Here is a 27,516-nt window from a genome sequence, read left to right on the forward strand (position 1 = left end):
GGATGACCCCTGGGGACTAACCCTGTTTATCATTCAAACCATCTTCGCATGACAAACCAGAATATATATGGTTTAAGGGTGGGGATCTTGACCACTTAGAAGATATTTGAACTTTCTTAAATGGCAGGGGGTGGGGGTGACCCCTGGGGACTAACCCTGTATTTCATTTGATGTGCTTTATCATGGCAAACCAGAATATATATGGTTTAGGGGTGGGGAATTCGACCATTTACAAGATATTCGAACTTTCTCAAATGGCAGGGGGTCGGAATGACCCCTGGGGACTAACCCTGTATATCATTCAAACCATCTTAGCATGACAAACCAGAATATATATGGTTTGGGGGTGGGGATCTTGACCACTTACAAGATATTAGAACTTTCTTAAATGGAAGGGGGTGGGGGTGACCCCTGGGGACTAACACTGTATTTCATTTGATGTGCTTTATCATGACAAACCAGAATATATATGGTTTAGGGGTGGGGATCTCGACCATTTACAAGATATTAGAACTTTCTCAAATGGCAGGGGGTCTGGATGACCCCTGGGGACTAACCCTGTATATCATTCAAACCATCTTAGCATGACAAACCAGAATATATATGGTTTAAGGGTGGGGATCTTGACAACTTAGAAGATATTAGAACTTTCTTAAACTGCAAGGGGGTGGGGGTGACCCCTGGGGACTAACCCTGTATTACATTTGATGTGCTTTATCATGACAAACCAGAATATATATGGTTTAGGGGTGGGGATCTCAACCATTTACAAGATATTCGAACTTTCTCAAATGGCAGGGGGTCAGGATGACCCCTGGGGACTAATCCTGTATATCATTCAAACCATCTTAGCATAACAAACCAAAATATATATGGTTTAGGGGTGGGGATCTTGACCACTTACAAGGTATTAGAACTTTCTTAAATGGCAGGGGGTGGGGGTGACCCCTGGGGAATAACCCTGTATTTCATTTAATGGGCTTTATCATTTGGAACATTTTCAATTAAAAAGATTGTGTCTATCACAAACGGTTTTCAATTTATAATCATTTGAAAATTAAAAAAAATAAAATCCCATAGGGTTCTATAGTAAAACCCTCTTTTCTTTTTGCCCCTCAAAGTACCCCTTTATAAACCCCATTGCACAAACAAAACCCTGATTGCACCACTAGACATGTTAGTCTAACATATTGTGAAACCCTAAGTTAATCTGACAAGCGGTTTTGGAGAACGGGTGCGGACAAGTTCAAATTTAAAAGCGGCGGAAGAAGAAGAAGAAGAAGAAGAAGAAGAAGAAGAAGAAGAAGAAGAAGAAGAAGAAGAAGAAGAAGAAGAAGAAGAAGAAGAAGAAGAATAATAATAATAATAAGAACTGAGCAAAAACAATAAGTCTTCCCAAACTTCGTTTGGGAGACTTAATTAAAGAACCTTTGTGAACACAGATGATGCCCCCGCTTGCATATCATATAGTTATAAAGGGACATAACTGAAGAACGGTAAAAGTGACGCTACCCAAATTTGAACTTGATCTGAGTTTTGTGGTAATAAGGCCATAAAAAAGAATAGGTTTGTTTGCCCTAACCCTACCTGCCCAGAAAATATCTGCCTACTCAAAATCTTTTATTGTGCTGATGTGAAAAAGTTTTTTTTTAATCAGATAGGCATGAAGACTTAAAAACATCTGACGCTTCAATTTCTCTTTGCCGAAAAAAAAAAAGAGAAAATGCCTACCTACCTACCCACTGTTTCTACCTTAGGGTAGGGTTTGGGCAAACCAAAATATTTTTAAGTGTGGCCTAAGCATTGTGTGTAAGTCTCATAACATTTGGTTGTGGCTAACTTAAGTAGAGAACAGAAACTAAAAATTCAGCAATTTTTCTATTTGTAAACACCCATAACTCTAGAACGGTTGTGTATAAGTTTTATAACAATTGGTTGAGACAAACTAAAATTAGAGAACGGAAACAAAAATTCAGAAAATTTTTTTTTATAAAGGGACACAACTCAAGAATGGTAAAAGTGTTGCCACCAAATTTCGTACATAATCTGTATTATGTAGTAATTAGCATTGTGTATAAGTTTCATAACATTTGGTTGAGGCAAACTTAACATGGATTTTTCTAGCATTCCACAGGGTCCGGTATTCAGACCCATTCCCAATGGCAATTACCTTACATTTTTCCCAATTTTGGGAGCAAAATTCCCAAACGATCTCAAAATTTGTTTTCATCTTTATTATTCATGACAGTGATGTTCATTTTGTTCAACCGCTAGCTTTATGCCGAAAATCGCCAACAAGTAATGTGTAAATCTGAGTAAAATCATATCTGACTGACAAAAACAACATTGAAAAACAATGGATGTCATAAACCGGAAATGAAGACAATTACAATACCGGATCAGATTCCGGGCGGATAAGGGTAATTCCGGGTTTGCCGATCAAATACAATAAAAAAATTATAATTCCAGGCAGGTGACAAAATACATCTATGATGATGAAATATAAACTCTAGAATTGAAAACCAAAAGATATATGGAAAAGAAAGAAAAAGCAGGAAGTATTTTATATAGAAACTCAAAATAACTTTTAGTTCACAAATTTTCATGTCAAAATCCAATAAAATGTGACAGTTATTTTCTTTATCAGTAATAAATGTTGATATTACATGTAGATGTTTTTACAGCCAATGTAAACATATTACTACAATTCCAAGAGGTAATTTCTTCTCAATTTTGAAGGGCCAGTAAAAATCTGGAAGTTTCTTACTTTATTTTCACAATAAAAGATAACTTTTAATGAACTAAACACACTAAAACTCAAATCTGGTATATTTGCTGTTTTCCCAATTTCATTGAAAGCGCGTGAAAAAATTCTCAAAACTGGCCCGGGTCCTTTTTCCCAAAATACCCAGAAAAACCCCTGCTTAAGGTACAGAATGAAAACTAAAAATTTTGCAGTCTTTCGATTTATAAAGGGGCATAACTCAATAATGGTTAAAGTGACACTACCCAAATTCAACTTGATCTGTGTTTTATCAGTGGAAGTCAAAATTAAACATTGCATTGTATAAAGCATTGATTGTAGTTGATTCAACTGTAATCATGGACAAAGGAAGATAACTCCAATTTTAATAAAATGCTCCACTGGGGCGCAGCTTGATACGACCGCAGAGGTAGAACCCTGAACAGTTGGGGCAAGTATGGACATAACATTCAAGCTTGATACAGCACTGAATTTGGATTGTAATTAAATATTTGACACAGCATAGGTTTCTGACACAGAATGAATGTGGTCTGAGAACTTAAAACTGTTGGTACCATAACCCCAAAAATCAATCCCCACCTTCCTTTTGTGGTATTGAAACTTAATGTAAAATTTCATAGAGATCCATTCACTTAAACTAAAGTTAGAGTGCGAAAACCAATGTGTCTTCGGACGACGACGACGACATGACGCCAACGTCATACCAATATACGACCACAAAATTTGTATGCGGTCGTATAAAAATTACTTGATATTTAGAAGAAAATAAAAATTTTGCAATTTTTATACGACCGCAAAAATTAAAAAATTTTGAGTCGTATATTGGTATTACGTTGTCATCGTTCGAAGACAGATGGTTTCCGGATAATAACTTTAGTATAAGTAAAATAGAAATCAATAAAATTTTAACACAAGGTTTATAACCACTAGAGGTTGGGATTGATTTTGGGGGTTATGGTCCCAACTGTTTAGGAAAAAGGGGCCAAAAAAGGGGCCCAAATAAGCATTTTTGTAGTTTCCAGACAATAACTTGTAAGACTTTTATGATGTATTTAAATGGGTAATTATGGTTGCAAACTCCATGAGAAATTTGAATTGAGATACTGACCATATCTTGAGGGAAAGAATTTTTTTTGGAATAAGGGAAAGGGGGAGGTGAAAAAAATTGGAGGGGGGGGGGGGGGACATTTTTTCTCATTTCAGATTTCACAAATTAGAAGAAAATTTCTTCAAATATTTTTTTTTTTGGGTTAATTTTTAAACAGTATAGTGTATTGCACAACAGCAAAAAGATGGGATAAAGTTTTTTTTTTTTGGGGTGGGGGGGGGGGGGGGGGGGGGGGGGTTCAATTTGCAACAGCATAGTGTATTGCACAAAACCAAAAATTGAATATAAATTCAAATCATATAACCAATTTGAAGTCAGTTATTCTGTGTCAGAAACCTATTATGTGTCAAAAATTTAATTACAATCCAAATTCAGACCTGTACCAAGCGTGAATATTGTGTCCATTTTGGCCCCAACTTTTCAGGGTTGAACATCTGCGGTCGTATCCAGCTGCGCTCAGCGAAGCAATTTATTCCAAATTTAAAGGGGCATAACTCTTGAACGGTTAAAGAGACGCCACCAAAATTCAAACTTGATCTGTGTTTTGTGGTAATAAGCATTGTGTATAAGTTTCATAACATTTGGTAGAGGCAAACTGAAGTTAGAGAACGGAAACTAAAAATTATGTAATTTTTCCATTTATAAAGGGGCATAACTGGAACCGTTAGAGTGACCCTACCAAAATTCAAACTTGATCTGTGTTTTGTGGTAATAAGCATTGTGTATAAGTTTCATAACATTTGGTTGAGGCAAACTCAAGTTAGAGAATGGAAACCAATTTTGGGACGTAGGTTCTTAGACGGACAAGGGTAAAACTGAATGCCCCCTCCGCTACGGGGGGGGGGGGGGGGGGGGGGGGGGGGGGGCAGGGGCATAAATAATTTTATGTTAAACACCAATCAATCAATCTATTAAATTTATAAGAATACTTTCACACATGCACAGTACATGATAAAGAAAGCACCTGGTTGACCAGAGAAAATATTTTTGAACGTTTTGAATAAAGTTTTATCTCTTTAATCGAAATTGTCAAAAGATTTTGATGAAAAGTTATATTAAATGTGACGAAAATACGTTCACAAACGAACTGCTTATTGTGGTTGTTTGAAAAATATTCAAATTGAAATGCAGACTGACGAATTTTACTGGGAAAAATAATTATAATGGTCAATTATGAGGTTTATTGATTAACAGATGAGTGACCCATCTGATGGTGATAAGCGGATTACCTGTAATCACAACTTATAACAACTGCAGTAAATGTTAATTAGCTGATGGTCATAAACTTGTCAGAAACATGAAGAGAGGTAGAACTATAGTATTTTCATCAAAAATAATACAACAATAAAGGCATGGACTTGCGAAAAAGGGCAGGGCGTCTTAAAAAGGGCACAGGGTGTCAGTCAGGAAAGGGGCAGGCGGACCACCCTGTGAAAACGATCAAGCTGGAACACAGTATAACTGTTCAGGCAATCTTTATAAAATTCTGACCCTCACTCCTATACAATCAACTCTTGAACAGCCCTTGGAAAAAAGGTTTTAAATATCTTGGGGAAACATTCCTTACAATACCAATCTCAGCAAGACTAATCAAACTGATTTCATTACAGTTCATAAATAGGCAAGTTTGTCATCATTAATGAAGTCGAAATATTGAAGACAAAACAAACTGAGACGGAAAGAAGGGTTGATCTCATAGAGAACCACAATGAATTCATGAACTCAGAACTACATGCAATTCACAATACACACATACCAAATCTAGAGAGTTTGATAGAAAAGGAACAAACTGAAAGATTGAAATTAGAAATATGGGGGCGTAAGTGGAATGTCGTTATAAGAGGTGTACAGGGAACTCCTAACCATCGGGAACTGCCAAAGGCTACAGAGGCATTCACTAGAGCCTTTCTGAAGAACACATTGAACATCCCACCAGAACGTGCTGACAACATGCTTTTCACCGCAGTCCACCGTCTACCGTCTGGGGGTGAGGACAGACGCAGTATAATGCTAAGATTATCTACCGCCCAGTCTCTCCGTTCGCCGAGGTGAACTTTTGAAAGAACGACGGGATTTATCACCAGAATCCAGAAGGAAAACGAAATTGGTATACCTACGAGATGCTCCATTTCTGAAGCTTGTTACCAAGCGTTCATAGATTACAACATTTATTTACAATGTGCATAATAAAAGTTTGTTTTTTTTCAGTTAATTTATGTTTGGAAATATGTGTTATTTACATTCATTGTCATTATCTTTGTACTTAAATTGAAATCCTTAATTATTTCAAAAGAATTTACTTTAACTTTATTTGTCCGGCCTTGTGTTTCTACAAAATTTCTAAATTGTGTATTGCCTGGGTGTCCTCGTTGAAGTCCGCGTTTTTAAAAATCAGCTGTTTTAATCACGTGTGTTGTTTGTACTTTGAAATATACAAGTGCTCTCGTTGAAGTCCGCGTTCAAGAAACAATAACAAAGATGGCGACCTCCATGCGCCTAAAAATTTTCTTCTTACCCCAAACAGTTTAAGGTGAATATCACCACATAATACAATAGTTACAGGCATGCAGACTCATAAATATAGGCGCTAGGTAAGAATAACTTGGCAACATTCTAACAACAACTCTTTGTTTGACCGCAATTGGGCAAAATTTGTAAATTATTGTAAACAATTTCTATTTTGCATACCGACTATTACCGTGCATTAAAATTATATACAAATCCGGCAGTAGTCTCATTTGATTAAATATTTCAATAAAAACCTCTTTACAGTGAAGGATAAATGTAATCCGGGAACGCAGGTATATCCATGCCCAGGGTGTGTTTTGTTATTCTGTTTAATCATTTTCCCTTTTCATTCTCTTACATGAGACAAAATTACGTATACTGTAGTTTTCATAAATCTTAAGCTAAAAGGAAAAGAACCGGAGAGCATAGCATGACTTTGTTGTCCTTTATATTGAATGGCAGCACAGGGAATCACCTCTGTGGGGGTCAATTTAGGGGGTTTATTTATTTCAAAAATATTTTTCTTCACTTATTTCATCTTTGTATGCCTTAGATTTGTTGTGTTTGGGTTGAACTTGTCAGTGTCAGGGAATAGGGATAAGAAAACTATTTTTTTTCATGTTTCACATCTTGATTATGTCTATGAATTTGATATAGTGATTAAAAGTGCCTTTGTATCTTTAATTGACAATTATTATTTATTTAAGCAATTGATTTATTTGATTACATATGCAGGTATACATGCATATATGCAACTTAGTTTAAAAATTTTTGTACTATGGCAGTTACTATAGGAGCTCTTAATTGCAGGGGACTGTCAGAAGAAGTAAAACGCAGAGATATTTTTGATAGATGTAATAAAAAATATGATATAACTATTTTATGCGATACACATTGCACAAAAGAAAGAGAAAATAAATGGAGAAATGAATGGGGATACCAAGCCTATTTTTGCTCGTTTACCGGACACAGCAGGGGAGTTGCTATACTTCTAAATAATAAATTCAAAGTTATTGTTCATAAAGAATACAAACATAAAGAGGGAAACTATCTAATTTTGGATATGACCATTCATGAGTATCGAATAACTTTAGCTGGTATATATGGCCCAAATAATGATAATCCAGGTTTTTTCTCTGAAGTACAGGAGGTAATCTCAAATATTCAAAATTCTTCAATCATTATAGCGGGAGACTGGAATGTAGTTCAAGATTATGAAATTGATACAATTAACTATAAAACAAAAAATAATGTCAAAGCGCACACTAAACTTATAGAAATAAAGAACTCCTTAGACTTGGTGGATGTTTGGAGAGCAAATAACCCAGACAAGAAAAGATATACATGGAGAGGTCCGGAACATAAACAAAGTCGTTTAGACTATTTTTTGATATCCACTGATTTTGAATCCTTAGTAAATAAATCTGATATAGATATTAGCTATCGTTCTGACCATTCTCCTGTTTCTCTCAGCTTAAAATTTTATAACCAAGAAAGGGGGAGGGGTACTTGGAAATTCAATAATAGCTTACTACATGATACTTATTATGTGGCTGAGATTAAAAAGTGTATATCAGACACTGTTAATCAATATAACCTATCAAATACAGATACGGGGGAAGAAACAGAATTATCTGTAGACCCCCATATATTTTGGGAGTTATTGAAATGTACAATAAGAGGGAAAACTATCTCTTATACTTCATATTTAAAAAAAAAAAGTCAAAGGGAAGAATCTGAACTCGAACAACAATTAAACATTTTACAAAATAGATATGACCTACACCAAGATCAGGAACTAAAAACCGAAATTCAAAACATAGAGGAGAGCTTAAAAACATTTAGAGAAAAAAAAATAAATGGTATAATTGCTAGGGCAAAAGCAAAATGGGAAGCAGAAGGAGAAAAATGTACAAACTACTTTTGTAATTTAGAAAAAAGACATTATAATGAAAAAATTATTCCTAAAGTTATCAACGAAAATGGAGATGAAATCTTTGATCAATTCAAAATATTGGAAGAACAGAGAAAATTCTATAAAAATTTGTACTCATCTAAAAATGCATTTTGTAAAATGGAACATGAAAATATGTTTTTCAACAAAAATAACTCTTTTATCAATTGTCTATCGGAAGAACAAATGTTAGAAGCTGAGGGAAAACTATCAACTCAAGAATGTCTGAATGCTTTAAAAAACATGAAAAATAATAAATCACCAGGGGTAGATGGGTACACAGCAGAGTTTTATAAATTTTTCTGGAATGACCTTAAGTTCTATTTACTTAATTCCTTTAATTATAGCTTTGAAGAAGGCTCTTTATCAATTTCGCAAAGACAAGGCATTGTTACATGCATCCCAAAAGAAGGGAAGCCTAAGTTTTATTTAAAAAACTGGCGTCCTATCACCCTTTTAAATGTTGATATGAAAATATGTTCCGCATCTATTGCAAATAGAATTAAACCCTTGCTCAAACATATTATTAGTGAAACACAGTTAGGATTTATTAAAGGTAGATACATTGGGGAATGTACAAGACTTATTTTTGACTTAATAGAAAGAACTGAAGAAGAAAATATACCTGGACTTTTACTCCTTTTAGATTTTGAAAAAGCATTTGATACGCTTGAATGGTCATTCATAAATAAAGCACTTGAATTCTTAGGTTTTGGTCCTGATTTCTGTAATTGGGTAAAATCTTTATATTTCAATATTGAAAGTTGTATTATAAATAATGGTCATTGCTCTAGCTTCTTTAATATAGAAAGAGGGGTTCGTCAAGGGGATCCTTTATCCCCTTACCTTTTTATACTGGCTTTGGAACTGATGAGTGCAGCAATGAAAAATAACCCAGATATTAATGGTATTAAGATAGACAACTCTGAATATTTGCTTAGTCAATATGCAGATGACTCAACCTTAACCTTAGATGATGATGAAAATTCGTTAGAACAATCTCTATATATTTTAGAAAAGTTCTCTGAGTGTTCTGGTTTACGAGCAAACTTAGAAAAAACAGAAGCCATTTGGATTGGGTCAAAAGCACATTCAAAAGAAATATTTCACCAAGGAGAAAGATTAAACTGGAATCAGACAGGGAAATTTAAACTCTTAGGTATAAACTATGATCTTTTTGCTGTCGACAAGACTGCCTATAATTTTGAAGAGAAAATTGAAAAGATAAATGCATTATTAAATACTTGGATTTACCAAGATCTTTCATACTTAGGAAAAATTACAGTCATAAAGTCTTTAGCATTGCCAATTCTCATTCAGTCATTAACAATATTGCCAAATCCCTCTTTTGAAAATTTTAAGAAAATTGAAAATATTTTTTTTAAGTTTCTATGGAATGGTAAACCAGTGTTCTCCCCAGGCCGATATGACGCTGCGGTGCCGCAGCGCCTTCATAATATTTTTGTAGATCCCGCAGCGTCTTAATTGGCCGCTGTCCCTTGATACTTGATCCCGCAGCGTGTTAATTTTCACATTTGCATTATAAATGTTGGTTAAAATTGTCAAGTTACTGATCACCGCTGATGGGTCGGTCAGTGTTACGCAATAACTGATAATTAGTTTTACCTGAGCAACGCTTATCTCAGCCTTATCGGACTATGTTATCAGGTAATAGCGTAAATGATCATCAAGATAGATATTTTTTGAAGAAAATTAAAATTTTTAAAAACTTCAGTGCAGAAATTGAAGAAATAGATCGCAAATACATTGTATTTACGCATCGTGTGTGTGATCACTTGACCATTTATATAACGAATTTTTTCATTGGTCGAGAAGAAGAATCTATTTAAACACGACCAATGAACGTGTTGAATACACATGATAAATTTGAATACACATTGCTAAAGATATTTACGATGAAAACTATGAATGAAAGTATTAGTAGTTGAAAAAATTAAAATAAAGTTTGATTAAAGATAACGAGGAGTGATTTACTTTAATAGAAAGTGATAAAATGTTGCTTGCAAGGTAAATTCGTCTGAAACTGTCATATTTTTAGAAATAAAATGATCATTGAACATCGATCGTGAATCCGTGCGTCGGGAAATATGTGACGATCAACACGGGTACAGAATCGCCGCAGCTTCTGTATAATGTCACTGGTAAATAATTTCAATGGTTTTAACTTTAACGAATTTGTAAAGTTTCGGTTATATCTATCTGCCAAAGATAGGATTAAACAATAATACGCACGGAAGCGTAATGTGAAACTACGCCGGGAAACTGGTCAGCTGTTCATTTATAAAAAAAAAATTGTTTTAAAAAGTTGTATACCAAATATCTTAACCATATTCGATTTTATTAATTCTGAATGAACATGTTCTCTGCAAATAACAAAGGGGTGAATTATAAGCAAAAGGTAGATGATGGAAGTAGAAGTTTTTTTTCACACCAATGACTTCTAATGAAAAGTGGAATACACCTCCGTCTACACTGTCAGTATAAGCAGATTGCATTGCTTCTCCTAATCCCAACCAAGCTCAAGTTTTAACAATTGATAAAAGCAAGCACCATGTTTCTGGTTTCAATGACAAGTGGCTGACTGAGTTTTCATGGCTTAGAAATGTTAAAGGGGGTATAAGCAAAAGTTATTGTGAGTGGGGGTTTAATTTTTAACCCTGAAGAGGATAAAGACAAAGTTGGGGAACAGACTGTCCAACAAAATAACACTATCTTGAAACAATATCCCTAGAAGGAGCAGAGAGTAGAGATGAATATTTATATTTTGACTTCTTTAATTGACTGAATATAAATAACTTTTGTGTTTAAAATCAATTCATTTCATATATATATTCTTGTAATTCATTAATACTCTGCATTATTAAACACATAACACAAAGCATTATAATTCATATTGCATGTCATGATTTATGACTTATTGCTTCAGATCACAAACGTTCACTCTAAAAAAGAGTTACGCGCCCTTGAATTTTGCGCCTTAAAAAAATCCTGGGGAGAACACTGTAAACCAGATAAAATCAAAAGAAATGTTCTAATTGGATCATATGATACTGGTGGACTAAAGATGCCTCATATTGAATCCTTCTGTTATGCACTGAAAATGATGTGGATCTATAAATTATTGGACCCTTTCAATCTCTCTCCTTGGAAAATTCTTTTCAATGATATAGAAAATATGGTGCAGATAAAATATGGATGATGAATAAGGATAGTACTAAACAAATTTCAATATATTTTAATAGATTTTGGAAGGACATCCTTCTTAATTGGGCCAAACTGAGGAATGCTGCCCATGACCAAAATGACTTTATAGGCCAACCTATTTGGTTTAATGCACTTTTAAAAATTGATAATAAAACTGTTTTCTATGAAAAATGGTGTGAGGCAGGAATATTTTTTGTCAATGATTTACTGAATGAGAACAATGAATTTCTCTCTTTTAATCAATTTCAAGAAACATACGATATTAATACAAATTTTCTTCAATTCTATGGTATATATCATATGATCCCAAGTAGTTGGAAGGACCACATCAAAAACTGTGAAAAGAAAATCAACATTACTTGCGATAATTTAGACTATTTGAAATCAAATCAGAAATCATGCCCATATTTTTATAAATTATTTGTGTCTACTTATCATGAAAACCCCATAAAATCACAAAATAAATGGAAAGAAATTTTGCATATGGAAATAGGTCACTGGGATCTTTTCTATATGCATCCTTTCAAGTGTTCTTTGAGTAATAAACTGATCATTTTTCAATACAAAATTCTGCACAGAATTTTATGCACAAATGATCTGCTATATAAGTGTAAACTTAAAGAAACACACCTATGCAGTTTTTGCAATGAAACAAAAGAGACAATAGAACATATTTTTTGGGAATGTTACATTGTCAAAAATTTTTGGCTTCAACTAGTTGATACATTACATTCAGATAGCAATTATGAGCTTCTAATATCAAAACAAAATATCCTCTTGGGATCAGATATTATAGATATCTCTGGAAATTTTTTCACTGTTCTCATGAAGTACTATATTTATTCTTGTAGATTGAGCTCACTGTTACCTTGTGTTAAGATTGCACTAAAGAAATTGAAAAATTATTATATTATTGAAAAACTTTCTTCCACCTTTCACAGTTCTCCTGCAATAGGTGAAAAAATAGGAAAAAAATGGGAACCATTTCAACAATTAATTTTATGATACAAGAAAGATAACTCATACTTAACTGAAAATAAATGTGTAACACAACTGGATGCACATCACAATTGGACAGTGGTTAGTGTGCATCCTATAGATATTATATATATGTATGTAAGAATTAAATGTGTGTTACTATGTTATGATAATAAGAGTTAAAATACTGTTTTTTATATGATTTCCAGATATTGTCGGGAAGAAAAAATAACAACAAAATACAAATGTATGTCATTATATTTATAATTTTCTTTACGAGTACATGTACGAATAGAATAACTATTGTTGCATAAATAATAATAATAATCTTTAAATATCATTTTAATCATATATAAATCATATATGAATATAAGTTAATGATTTTTTTGGGTTTTTTTTTTTTTTAGTTTTTTTTTTTTTTTGTATGGGGAGGGGGATAATATAAGCGCTGACACTGGCAGGTCAAAAACAAATAAACATGTATTGTATTCTTCTTTGATAGAAAAAATGCATATAATTATTGTATGAGATGAAGAAATACAAAATAAAGAATTATAAAAAAAAGTTTGTCATCATTGATTGGATAAGAAAACCCACTGATAATTCAAAAATCAATTGATTGTTGGTTTCTTCATTTTACTTCCTGCAAATGTGTGCCAAATATCCTTAGGTCTATTCTTTTAAAATAGACAAATCTTTGGAGAGTAGGAAAGAACTTTCAAATTCCAACTCACTCTTGGGTATAAGCTTGCATTTCAAATGGAAACAAATGGGGAATGTGTCCATGGGACACAGATGATGCCCCCACTTGCATATAACGTTATAAAGGGACATAACTCAAGAACTGTAAAAGTGACGCTACCCAAATTTGTACTTGATCTGAGTTTTGTGGTAATAAGCATTGTTTATAAGTTTCACAACATTTAATATTTGAGGCAAACTTAAGTTGGAGAACGGAAACGAAAAATTCAGCAATTTTTCCATTTATAAAGGGGCATAACTAGAACGGTTAGAGTGACCCTACCAAAATTCAAACTTGATCTGTATTTGGTGGTAATAAGCATTGTGTATAAGTTTCATAACATTTGGTTGAGGCAAACTAAAGTTAGAGAACGGAAACCAATTTTGGGACGTACGTACGTACCTACATAAAAGGGTAAAACTTAATGCCCCCTCCGTTACGACGGGGGCATAAAAACAACAATAAATTACATATTAAACATGTACAAAATTTAAATTTACTTTTCCTATTGCAATTCATCATGGTTCACAGGAAAAGGACTTAAAAGTATCATTAAATAAAATGCTCCGCTGGGCGCAGCTTGATATGACCGCAGAGGTCGAACCCTGAACAGTTGGGGCAAGTATGGACACAACATTCAAGCTTGATACAGCACTGAATTTGGATTGTGATTAAATATTTGACACAGCATAGGTTTCTGACACAGAATGAATGTGGTCTAAGAAATTAAACATTTTTAATTTACCTATTCAAACCATATCATTATTATTTGCTTTTATATATAAATCAAAAATAACCAATTTAAAATGATTTTTTTTTAAAGAAACCCCCCCCCATTTTTTTGAACCCCCTTATGATTCATCACCCCAAACTCAATCCCAACCTTCCTTTTGTGTTATGGTACCTTGCAGTACAATTTCAGAGATATCCATACACTTGAACACAAGTTATTGTCTGGAAACTAGAAAAATGCTTGTTTTTTGGCCCCAAATTCTTAATGTTTAGGGCAATTACCCCCAAACTCAAACCCAGCTTTCCCTTTGTGATATGGAACCTTGTAGTACAATTTCATAAAGATCCATACACTTACACATAAGTTATTGTCCTGAAACTAGAAAAATGCTTATTTTTGGCCCCTTATTCCTAAACATTTTGGGCAATTACCCCCAAACTCAATTCCAGCTTTCCCTTTGTGATATGGAACCTTGTAGTACAATTGCATAAAGATCCATACACTTACACACAAGTTATTGTCATGAAACTAGAAAAATGCTTGTTTTTTGCCCCTTTTTAGGCCCCTAATTCCTAAAATTTTGAGGCAATTACCCCCAAAATCAATCCCAGCATTGCCTTTGTGATATGGAACCTTGTGGTACAATGTCAGAGAGATCCATACACTAACACACACTTATGTCTGGAAGTTACAAAAATGCTTATTTTGGCCCCTAATTCCTGAACTGTTTGTACCATAACCCCAAAAATCAATCCCCACCTTCCTTTTGTGGTATTGAACCTTATGGTAAAATTTCAAAGAGATCCATTCACTTAAACTAAAGTTAGAGTGCGAAAACCAATGTGTCTTCGGACGACGACGCCAACGTCATACCAATATACGACCGCAAAATTTTTTTGCGGTCGTATAAAAATGTCTTCAAATGGTACAACTGTACCACAAATAACATCAATACTAACAGGGTTTTTTTTCTCTGGAAATCTTGCAACAACACTTAGGGCTATTCAATTAAAATGAAGGAGGTGGTTTATTTATGGTAGTATGTGTCCATTTGATCTATGCTTTATATGATTTTATGGAATAGCCCTTATGCCAATCTCAGCAAGACTAATCAAACTGATTTCATTACAGTTCATAAAAAGGCAAGTTTGTCATCATAGATTGGTTACACTATGTCCAGAAAAAAATTTGTTTTCTCTATGCTCACGTTACAAATCATTACTGTCAAGCTGCAGACTAAATATGAAGTCATTATGTTCAGAATTAGTTGAGAAAAGAGCAATTGATTGATTTGTGTTTGCTTAAAGCAACCTTAGACAAATTTTTAAAAAGCTCATTCAACATATTGAAAATTCTTAAAGTATCTACTAACAGGAAGAAGGTGTTCGACGGATATGAAAAGTGTGCACACATAACAACTCATCATTGTCAAGCTGCTGACTGATTATGAATTCGTTCTGTTGAGTAGTACCCGAGAAGGCGCGACGAAAAATAATGTTCATTCAACATATTGAAAATGAAAGTATTGGCAAACAGGAAGTACTTGTATGACAGATCTGAATACCAGCACAACTATCTCTGTGTACTGGAGAGCCAATTCAGAGTTCTCAAAAAGTGGTGGTTCAAAGGGTTTGACTAATCAAAGTGATTTTATTTAAGTTCATAGAGGGCAAGTGTTTCATCACTGATTTGCTACACAGAAATCAATTATTTTACTTACATGTACTTTAATACTCAACTTGTGTTGCTGGATTGCTATCTCATAAAGAAACACCCCCAATATAATGGATAGCTCAAATACTTGTTAAAAAAAGTTTTCTGGTTTATGGTATTTCCTGTTATTTGGGACAATACTGAGATTCATTTATTTTTGTGGATACTTCATAATATGGTTTAAAAAAAATTATGCATTGAAGCTCTGGAGAATTGATAATAAAGAATCAATGGTCATACCTGGTTTCTTCTTTCTTCATTCCATGTACAATAGCAGTCAGAATTTCATTAGACTGTGTTTGTAGTATCTCTGGGTCCTGAAATATAACAAGCATTCTGTGAGTATTGCATGGCAATACATAGTCCCCTACTGGTTAAATATTCATTGTAATGGAACGAAATTCTAACTTGATCTATAACTTGTCATGGTGTAAACTACATAAAAATATCAAGTCAAAATCTTTAAGCATGACGAAAAAAACTGTTGAAAACTGATTATTTAAGTGAATTTTCTATGTCCAAAGACCATAACTCTGCACAAAATTATCAGACTGGAACAAAATTCCAACTTGATCTGTAACTTGTCATGATAAAACTATATACTAATTATCAAATCAATATCTTCAAGAATGACAAACAAACCGGTTTTACCACTACATTCTTCAAACAATTTACCAAAGAAAAGGAAAAAAATCCAAAATGTCATTTTGTCTTTTAAAAAATGAGTTATTTCCCTTTGAACAGAAATCTACTAATTAATAAGTATTTCATCAAAAATTTAATTCTAGGGAAAGGGCTTTAACTGAACAAAGAGAAAAGCTAAAATTGTGAAAATTGAACTTGACCTGTAACTTGTCATGATAAATCAATAAACCAAATATCAAATCAATATCTTCAAACACGAAGAAAAAAAGTCTGGAAAACTGATTTGCCGGACAGGCAGACGGACGGAGTGCAAACCTAAAGTCCCCTTCCACTTCGTCGGTAGGGGACTAACAAGCATTCTGTGAGTATTGCATGGCAATACATAGTCCCCTACCAGTTAAAAATTCATTGTATTGGAACAAAATTCTAACTAGATCTGTAACTTGTCATAATAAAACTATATACCAATTATCAAATCAATATCTTCAAGAATGACAAAAAAAAGTGCAGAAAACTGATTATTTTAGTGAAGTCAAAGGACCATAACTCTGCACAAAATCATCAGACCAGAACAAAATTTGAACTTGATCTGTAACTTGTCATGATAAAACAATACACCAAATATCAAATCAATATCTTCAAGCATGAAGAAAAAAAGTGTGGAAAACTGATTTGCCGGACTGATGGATGGACGGAGTGCAAACCTAAAGTCACCTTCGCCTTCGTCGGTAGGGGACTAAAAAGGGAATTTAATTGGACTGCAACAGTAGTATCTCTAGGACCCATAGAATAAATTATAGAATTCCATTGGACTGTGACGGTAGTCACAGGATTTAGTAAGACAGCTGAAAACTAGTTATCTTCCAGAAGCAGGGGAGTCTTTAGCTATAAATTTGTTTTTTTGTTTCGTTGGTTTTAAAACAATAAGATTGTGTTGTTGTTGAGAACGTCAAGAGAAAACTATTTGTGTTCATTGAACATCTAAAAATCGAAAGTATTGTTAAACAGAATTAAGGTGCCTGACAGGTGTGAAAAGGATCATGTTACAACTCATCACTATCAAGCTGCAGACCACACATGGCCATTCTGTTCTGTAATTCATGAGAAAAGTATGATAACAATATTTGATGGACATACAATATGACTGCAATTGGCCCCAAGCATAGACGGGATATAACACCCTTACTTCCATCTCTCTTGAATCTATTGATTTTAAATCAATATTATTCCACTGGTTGTTTACTTCATTATGCATTTGCATTTTGGGTCATCTTTGTCAGTTTGGTACTAGTGGTATTACAGTTATTGGTACTGATGAAAATAACGAGTTAAAGCATTTCTAACTTATTATATAACGGTACTTATTTTGCAAAGGATATTTCAATAAAACTCTGAACTTTAGAATAATATTGCATGGCAAAAAAAAAAAAAATCATTCAGGAAATTCACATCAGATATTCCAAAGTATATATTTTTTTATATTGAACACAAGTTTGATGAAGTGTGATTTAATAGATTTTCGAGAGAAAAACATTTCAACTGAGGTACTGCATAGAGGCATCTTTATGGAGGAAAGGGTTAAAATAGGTATGCAAATCTCAGTCCTCCTACTATACTTACAATATCCATACAAATATAACCAATGGTCTCTAGTGTTGATTCTTTCATCATTTCTGTACTCTCAGGATTGGTCACATTGGTGGTCAGTGCTGCAACGAGGTCAGGCCACAGACCATGAGGCAGCTCTGTACAGGCTATGTATGCCACACACTGTGCAGCAGAACTTGGACGGATGGTTTCTGTTCCCAAAGCTAACAGGACCTGTAGTACATATTTACAAGATATAGAAGCTTATTTATAACAAATATATGGTTGGCACACTGGGCTACTAAATTATAAGAATCATTGGGGAAAAAACTTAACATGTGTACATTGTAGAGGACAAATTCCTGACAATTCAGTACTTGCCAAGTGTGTACATTTCAAATGGCTCAATGCTATAGCAGTTTGGTGACCCTGAACATCCATTTTTTGCTCTTTTTTTTTTAGGGCATCATTGACTTCAACTACACATTATTACTTTTTAATCTCATCTCTTTTCTGAACATATAGCTTTAAACAATGATTTATGAGGCAACTTAAGTAATGTAAAACAGCAATTTTTGGGTACATGTTCTAAAATAAATTTTTGGACTATCTGCACCTTATCTGATGGTCTCTAAATTAGCATCAAGCCAGTATTTATTTTTTCTGGCATTCAATATTTTTCAAACTCACTTTGGAGTTTTCTTGATATATTTTTTTAATAAACATTGCACATCCATTCCAAGAATGTGGCCTGAAAGCATTAAAATAATCAGTTTCTTTGTACAAGTTTATAATTGTGCACATACATTTTGTTTAATGTAATTGCGGATTTCCTCTGGAAATTGCAGCCATCTTTGTTGATGTTCTTGTCGTATGGTTTGATCTTTGGAATACAATGCGTTTTTAAGCTGTAGACCAGCCTGCATTCGAACCACAGCACTGTTAGCTCCATTACGTAGAATGTCTGACAGAGATTTCAATAATTCTTGCTGAAATTAAAAAAGAAAATTTTTGTGTTCCCCATGATTAAATTAATAAAATGCTCCGCAGGGCGCAGCTTGATACGACCGCAGAGGTCGAACCCTGAACAGTTGGGGCAAGTATGGACACAACATTCAAGCTTGATACAGCTCTGAATTTGGATTGTGATTAAATATTTGACACAGCATAGGTTTCTGACACAGAATGAATGTGGTCTAAGAACTTAAAAATTTTAAATTGGACATTCACCTATTATGGTCCAATATCCAAAATCTAAATACATGGTTAGATTCAGCATATCAAAGAACCCCAAGAATTCAATTTTTGATGAAATAAAACAAAGTTTAATTTTGGACCCTTTTGACCTCAATGTGGACAAAGTTGATAACGGGGCCCAAAAATCAAAAATCTAAATACATGGTTAAATTCAGCATATCAAAGAACCCCATATATTCAATTTTTGTTGAAATCAAACAAAGTTTAATTTTGGACCCCGATTTGGACCAACTTGAAAACTGGGCCCATAATCAAAAATCTAAATACATGTTTAGATTCAGCATATCAAAGAACCCTAAAAATTCAATTTTTGTTAAAATCAAACTAAGTTTAATTTTGGACCCTTTGGACCTTAATGTAGACCAATTTGAAAACGGAACCAAAAATTAAGAATCTAAATACACGGTTAGATTCGGCATATCAAAGAACCCCAATAATTCAATTTTTGATGAAATCAAACAAAGTTAAATTTTGGACCCTTTGGACCTCAATGTGGACCAATTTAAAAACAGGGCCCAAAATCCAAAAACTTAATACACGGTTAGATTCAGCATATTAAAGAACCCCAAGAATTCAAGAATAAAACCCCATTGAAATTGATCAAGAAATAAGCAATTTATACGAAGTATCTTCTTTTGCACAATACTGTGCAATTGAATATTTCTTGCTATTGCGCAATACTGTACAATTGACAATTTCTTGCTATTGCGCAATATTGTGCTATTGGATATTTCTTGCTATTGCGCAAATTTTTTGAACCCCCTTATGATTCATCACCCCCAAACTCAATCCATCCGAATGTATTATGTTTATAGTACCTTTGTACTTATAAATTTTCTCTATCTTTTTAAACTTTCAACTTGTTCAATCTAACATTCTTCTTTTTCAGTATGTTCTTTAAATTTTTTAGGTCATATCTTTCTTCCCATTATTCATTGCAATCAGAACATTTGCTTATCTATCTGCAAGTAGATCTTTTATTTTTATCTTTATGCAAGTAGATTTATAATGCATGATAGGTAACACATTCAAACTGTAAACATGGGTCATAGTTACTATATAAATTTCAATTTAAGCCTTTAAAAGAAGTATAGAATCCTCAAATAATTTTCAAATTATTATTTTTTTATTTGTCCTAAAACATTTAAAATCATTTAATTTCCATCCTTTTATGATTATTTGTTCAATTTATATTTTATTTATATTCTTTTAAAAATTTACATTATTTAAAGGAAAATAACTTAAAACAAGGGAAGTAACCTAACATTCATTTTAAATAAACAAAGTTTTATTACACAACGGCAGTTAGCCTGAGGTAAAAATCGTTTATTACCAGTATGTTTGACACCCAAGGTGACAAGTGAGGCCATATAATTATGCATTTTAATTGATTTACAGGTAAAATATAACTTCAGTAATGTCAGTTACACCAGATATGTTGGGCTGAAATTTTTCATTCATGAAATATTTCATACACAGGATTTTTTTGTCTTCAACTGGAGGTCGGGAGGAGACCCCTGAAAACGGGATTATTGTACTCCCGTCGGGAGGTTCACATGTATGAACTGTACAATTTCAGAGAGATCCATACACTTGAACACAAGTTATTGTCTGGAAACAAGAAAAATGCTTGTTTTTTGGCCCCAAATTCCTAAACATTTAGGGCAATTACCCCCAAACTCAAACCCAGCTTTCCCTTTGTGATATGGAACCTTGCAGTACAATTTCATAAAGATCCATACACTTACACACAAGTTATTGTCCTGAAACTAGAAAAATGCTTGTTTTTTTGCCCCTTTATGGCCCCTAATTCCTCAAATTTCTAGGGAATTATCCCCAAAATCAATCCCAGCCTTCCCTTTGTGGTTTGGTACCTTGCATTAAAATTTCAGAGAGATCCATACACTTGAACACAAGTTATTGTCTGGAAACTAGAAAAATGCTTATTTTTTGCCCCTTTTTGGCCTCTTATTCCTAAACGTTGTGGGCAATTACCCCCAAAATCACTTCCAGTTTTCCCTTTGTGATATGGAACCTTGTTGTACAATTTCATAAAGATCCATACACTTACACACAAGTTACTGTAATGAAACTAGAAAAATGCTTGTTTTTTGCCCCTTTTGGCCCCTAATTCCTAAAATTTGGAGGCAATTACCCCCAAAATCAATCCCAGCATTCCCTTTGTGATATGGAACCTTATGGTACAATGTCAGAGAGATCCATACACTTACACAAAAGTTATTGTCATGAAACTAGAAAAATGCTTGTTTTTTTTCCCTTTTTGGCCCCTAATTCCTAAAATTTGGAGGCAATTACCCCCAAAATCAATCCCAGCATTCCCTTTGTAATATGGAACATTGTGGTACAATGTCAGAGAGATCCATACACTAACACACAAGTTATGTCTGGAAGTTACAAAAATGCTTATTTTTGGCCCCTAATTCCTTAACTGTTGGTACCATAACCCCCAAAATCAATCCCCACCTTCCTTTTGTGGTATTGAACCTTATGGTAAAATTTCATAGAGATCCATTCACTTAAACTAAAGTTAGAGTGCGAAAACCAATGCGTATTCGGACGACGACGCCGGACGACGACGACGCCGGACGACGACGACGACGACGCCGCCAACGTCATACCAATATACGACCACAAAATTTTTTTGCGGTCGTATAAAAATACAGCAAAACTGTCGATAACTATTGTGTTACCTACAGGATACAAGTCATTTTTAACAATCATCTTTAGGACTGTTCCAGAATTCAATGCAATGAGAAGGGGGAGGATTTATTTTAGACCCAACCATCCATAATCTCAAATTTTTATTTTACTTATAATCCTTGCGAAATTCAAAGGAAAATGTAACAACCCACAATTAATCATTTAAGAGCCTACCATCCCTATCATGATCAATTTTGGAACAGCTCATAGAGAATTTGCCCATTTTGCTAATAGACATCTGATTAATGAAAACATCTTTTTTTAAGTGAAAGATAAATCATCAATAAATTTGTAGCGGTTTTTCATGCGAGGCCAAAAAAAAACTATATGTCTGTTTAAGGTTACATACTTTAAATAAAATGCTTCGCTGGGCGCAGCTTGATACGACCGCAGAGGTCGAACCCTGAACAGTTGGGGCAAGTATGGACACAACATTCAAGCTTGATACAGCTCTGAATTTGGATTGTGATTAAATATTTGACACAGCATAGGTTTCTGACACAGAAAGAATGTGGTCTAAGAACTTCAATTTTTTTAATTTACCTATTATGGTATAATGTCCAAAATCAAAATACATGGCTAGATTCAGCATATCAAAGAACCCCATATATTCAATTTTTGTTGAAATCAAACAAAGTTTAATTTTGGACCCCAACTTGGACAAACTTGAAAACTGGTCCCATAATCAAAAATCTAAACACATGTTTAGATTCAGCATATCAAAGTACCCCAAGAATTCAATTTTTGTTAAAATCAAACTAAGTTTAATTTTGGACCCTTTGGACCTTAATGTAGACCAATTTGAAAAACGGGACCCAAAATTAAAAATCTAAAAACACGGTTAGATTTGGCATATCAAAGAACCCCAATAATTCAATTTTTGATGAAATCAAACAAAGTTTAATTTTGGACCCTTTTGACCTCAATATGAACCAATTTGATAGCGGGCCCACAAAATAAAAAATCTAAATACATGGTAAGATTCAGCATATCAAAGAACCCCATATATTCAATTTTTGTTGAAATCAAACAAAGTTTAATTTTGGACCCCAATTTGGACCAACTTGAAAACTGGGCCAAAAATCTAAAATCTAAAAACATGTTTAGATTCAGCATATCAAAGAACCCCATATATTCAATTTTTGTTGAAATCAAACAAAGTTTAATTTTGGACCCCAACTTGGACCAACTTGAAAACTGGTCCCATAATCAAAAATCTAAACACATGTTTAGATTCAGCATATCAAAGAACCCCAAAAATTCAATTTTTGTTAAAATCAAACTAAGTTTAATTTTGGACCCTTTGGACCTTAATGTAGACCAATTTAAAAAACGGGACCCAAAATTAAAAATCTAAATACACAGTTAGATTTGGCATATCAAAGAACCCCAATAATTAAATTTTTGATGAAATCAAACAAAGTTTAATTTTGGACCCTTTTGACCTCAATATGAACCAATTTGATAGCGGGCCCACAAATAAAAAATCTAAATACATGGTAAGATTCAGCATATCAAAGAACCCCATATATTCAATTTCTGTTGAAATCAAACAAAGTTTAATTTTGGACCCCAATTTGGACCAACTTGAAAACTGGGCCAAAAATCTAAAATCTAAATACATGTTTAGATTCAGCATATCAAAGAACCCCATATATTCATTTTTTGTTGAAATCAAACAAAGTTTAATTTTGGACCCCAACTTGGACCAACTTGAAAACTGGGCCCATAATCAAAAATCTAAACACATGTTTAGATTCAGCATATCAAAGAACCCCAAGAATTCAATTTTTGTTAAAATCAAACTAAGTTTAATTTTGGACCCTTTGGACCTTAATGTAGACTAATTTAAAAACGGGACCCAAAATTAAAAATCTAAATACACGGTTAGATTTGGCATATCAAAGAACCCCAATAATTCAATTTTTGATGAAATCAAACAAAGTTTAATTTTTGACCCTTTTGACCTCAATATGAACCAATTTGATAGCGGGTCCACAAATAAAAAATCTAAATACATGGTTAGATTCAGCATATCAAAGAACCCCAAGAATTCAATTTTTGATGAAATCAAACAAAGTTTAATTTTGGACCCTTTTGACCTCAATGTGGACAAAGTTGATAACGGGGCCCAAAAATCAAAAATCTAAATACATGGTTAGATTCAGCATATCAAAGAACCCCAATAATTCAATTTTTGATGAAATCAAACAAAGTTTAATTTTGGACCCTTTTGACCTCAATATGAACCAATTTGATAGCGGGTCCACAAATAAAAAATCTAAATACATGGTTAGATTCAGCATATCAAAGAACCCCAAGAATTCAATTTTTGATGAAATCAAACAAAGTTTAATTTTGGACCCTTTTGACCTCAATGTGGACAAAGTTGATAACGGGGCCCAAAAATCAAAAATCTAAATACATGGTTAGATTCAGCATATCAAAGAACCCCATATATTCAATTTTTGTTGAAATCAAACAAAGTTTAATTTTGGACCCCGATTTGGACCAACTTGAAAACTGGGCCCATAATCAAAAATCTAAATACATGTTTAGATTCAGCATATCAAAGAACCCTAAAAATTCAATTTTTGTTAAAATCAAACTAAGTTTAATTTTGGACCCTTTTGACCTTAATGTAGACCAATTTGAAAACGGAACCAAAAATTAAGAATCTAAATACACGGTTAGATTCGGCATATCAAAGAACCCCAATAATTCAATTTTTGATGAAATCAAACAAAGTTAAATTTTGGACCCTTTGGACCTCAATGTGGACCAATTTAAAAACGGGGCCCAAAATCCAAAAACTTAATACACGGTTAGATTCAGCATATTAAAGAACCCCAAGAATTCAAGAATAAAACCCCATTGAAATTGATCAAGAAATAAGCAATTTATACGAAGTATCTTCTTTTGCACAATACTGTGCAATTGAATATTTCTTGCTATTGTGCAATACTGTACAATTGACAATTTCTTGCTATTGCGCAATATTGTGCTATTGGATATTTCTTGCTATTGCGCAATACTGTGCAATTGAAGATTTCTTGCTATTGCGCAATACTGTGCAATTGAAGATTTCTTGCAATTGTGCAATACTGTGCAATTGAAAATTTCTTGCTATTGCACAATACTTATTATATAATAATTTACACATCCTGTTTGGTGTGTATCTCCTACCATATCATTATTATTTGCTTTTAAATATTAATCAGAAATAACCAACTTAAAATGGAAAATTTTAAAAGAAAAAAAAAAGGAAAAAAAGAAAAAAAAAGAATCCCCCCCCCAAATTTTTTGAACCCCCTTATGATTCATCACCCCCAAACTCAATCCCAGCCTTCCCTTTGTGGTATGGTACCTTGCAGTGTAATTTCAGAGAGATCCATACACTTGAACACAAGTTATTGTCTGGAAACTAGAAAAATGCTTATTTTTGGCCCCTTTTTGGTCCCCAATTCCTAAACGTTTCGGGCAATTACCCCCAAACTCAATTCCAGCTTTCCCTTTGTGATATTGAACCTTGTAGTACAATTTCAGAAATATCCAAACACTTACACACAAGTTATTGTCATGAAACTAGAAAAATGCTTGTTTTTTGCCCCTTTTTTGGCCCCTAATTCCTAAAATTTTGAGGCAATTACCCCCAAAATCAATTACAGCCTTCCCTTTGTGATATGGAACCTTGTGGTACAATGTCAGAGAGATCCATACACTTACACACAAGTCATTGTCTGGAAGTTACAAAAATGCTTATTTTTGGCCCCTTTTTGGCCCTTAATTCCTTAACTGTTGGTACCATAACCCCCAAAATCAATCCCAACCTTCCTTTCGTGGTATTGAACCTTATGGTAAAATTTCATGGAGATCCATTCACTTAAACTAAAGTTAGAGTGCGAAAACCAATGTGTCTTCGGACGACGCCGGACGACGCCAGACGACGACGACGACGACGACGCCAACGTCATACCAATATACGACCAAAAAATTTTCAATTTTTGCGGTCGTATAAAAATAGGGTAGGTAGCTATAGGTCGGTATTTTCATTTTATTTTATTTTTTCATTTTATTTTTTGTGACATGATTTTGAGTCATGCTGTTTCGACTTGTCGTGGTCCAAGTTGATCATGGGCCGAGTTTACCCGTATTTTTGATGATTGGATTATTTCCCTTGAAAAAAAATGGCGGCAAAGTGTTTATTTCATCACACGAGTTGCGAATTTCCTTAAAACAGCTGTCATATTCACGATTGTGAACATTGGGATGTATCAGGCAATTGATTTATATCATTTGCAACACTAACTTCGCTTTTGACACGAGTTCAGTTTATTTTTCACTTTACAAGGGAAATAAAATGACTTAGGGTCGGCGCTCAAAAGTAGGGTAGGTAGGGTAACCGTAAACAGACATATATTTTTTTTTGGCCTGATACAAAAATTGTCATCACTCAAACAGCCAGCAATCATGTGTGTACCCCTGAGGGTCAAACTTAAGTTTTTGGTAGCATGTAGATGTTGTCCGTCAAATTGATATGCTATATATACATTTTGTACAAGGTCGGGACTCAAGTTGGCAGGCGACTGGGGCGATGAAGTTGCTTTCCCGTCTGTTACTTTGCTTGACCGTCAAAAGTGATATCTAGTCCCCTGGTGTTCACAACAGTTGCTTTCAATTTTTAATTTTTACGAAGTCGATGAAACAGCAATTTTTCATTTATAAGTAATGAAATTCAAAGACACAAACGATTTATTTCTTTAGAAATGAGGTGAAAGCATTGGCTTTAAAGATGGTTTTATTTTATCGATTAAAGACTTTAAAGTTGCTCAACTTTGTTAAATTCATACAACTTTTTAAAGAGAAACAATGAATTGCATAAACATGATAAACAGAATAGTTTTTTAATTGAATTTATACTTTCTTTTCCCTTTTATGTAAAAAAAGTTCTTATTAGTGCTAGAAATTTAAGTTGGTAGTTTCTGACAAGAGGACAAATATAATTGTGCAACTATAAATGATTATTTAAGACATAAACTGAAACAACCGTCGTATGAATTGAACTGCATGGTACCTTTTTATTTCATGCAATATTAATCTGAAGTAAGTGGCAGTTTGAACCTAGTTGCAGGATAGGAACTTCTGCCTACTGCCTATTTTTAACAAGAGTGCAAATGTTGAAAGTCTTAAAAGATAAAGGTATCTGGGAAACAGACCTTATCACATAACTTTAACCTTGATCACTGATACATGAAAAGAAGTTGATGGCAGGTGAACCCTGTCTGACGGATATGAAGATGTTTCAAGGAACCTACATACCAAATCTAGTTATCCTGTTACTCATGAGAAATTCATGTGACAAAAAAACGACATTTTTTTTTCAAGCAGTCACAGAACCATGAAAATGCAGTCAAGGACAATGGACACCAGACAGACGGAAACTTCATTTCATAAGGTAAGTGCATACTAGGTATGAAGCATCCAGGTCTTCTACCTTCTGAAATACAAATGTATACAGCTTTATACAGCTGCTGCCGGATAGTATTCCCCATCTCTCGCATACTGCGACGAAAAAGCGAGA

General features: G+C 33.7%; 1 protein-coding gene across 3 annotated transcripts in view; it reads right to left on the bottom strand.

Annotated features, from left to right (window-relative positions):
- LOC127718873 (importin subunit beta-1-like) overlaps positions 1 to 27,516 on the bottom strand; it is a 75,707-nt gene that overhangs the window by 46,603 nt on the left and 1,588 nt on the right. For all 3 annotated transcript variants that reach the window (XM_052224926.1, XM_052224925.1, XM_052224924.1), the window contains exons 3-5: positions 18,764 to 18,946; positions 17,991 to 18,191; positions 15,966 to 16,042 (exon numbers count right to left, since the gene is read on the bottom strand). In XM_052224926.1, coding sequence (XP_052080886.1) covers positions 15,966 to 16,042; positions 17,991 to 18,191; positions 18,764 to 18,946 — 461 coding nt within the window. The remainder of the gene's footprint in view (positions 1 to 15,965; positions 16,043 to 17,990; positions 18,192 to 18,763; positions 18,947 to 27,516) is intronic.

This window comes from Mytilus californianus, unplaced genomic scaffold (genome assembly GCF_021869535.1).
Source record: "Mytilus californianus isolate M0D057914Y unplaced genomic scaffold, xbMytCali1.0.p SCAF_10, whole genome shotgun sequence".
Lineage (NCBI taxonomy): Eukaryota > Metazoa > Mollusca > Bivalvia > Mytilida > Mytilidae > Mytilus > Mytilus californianus.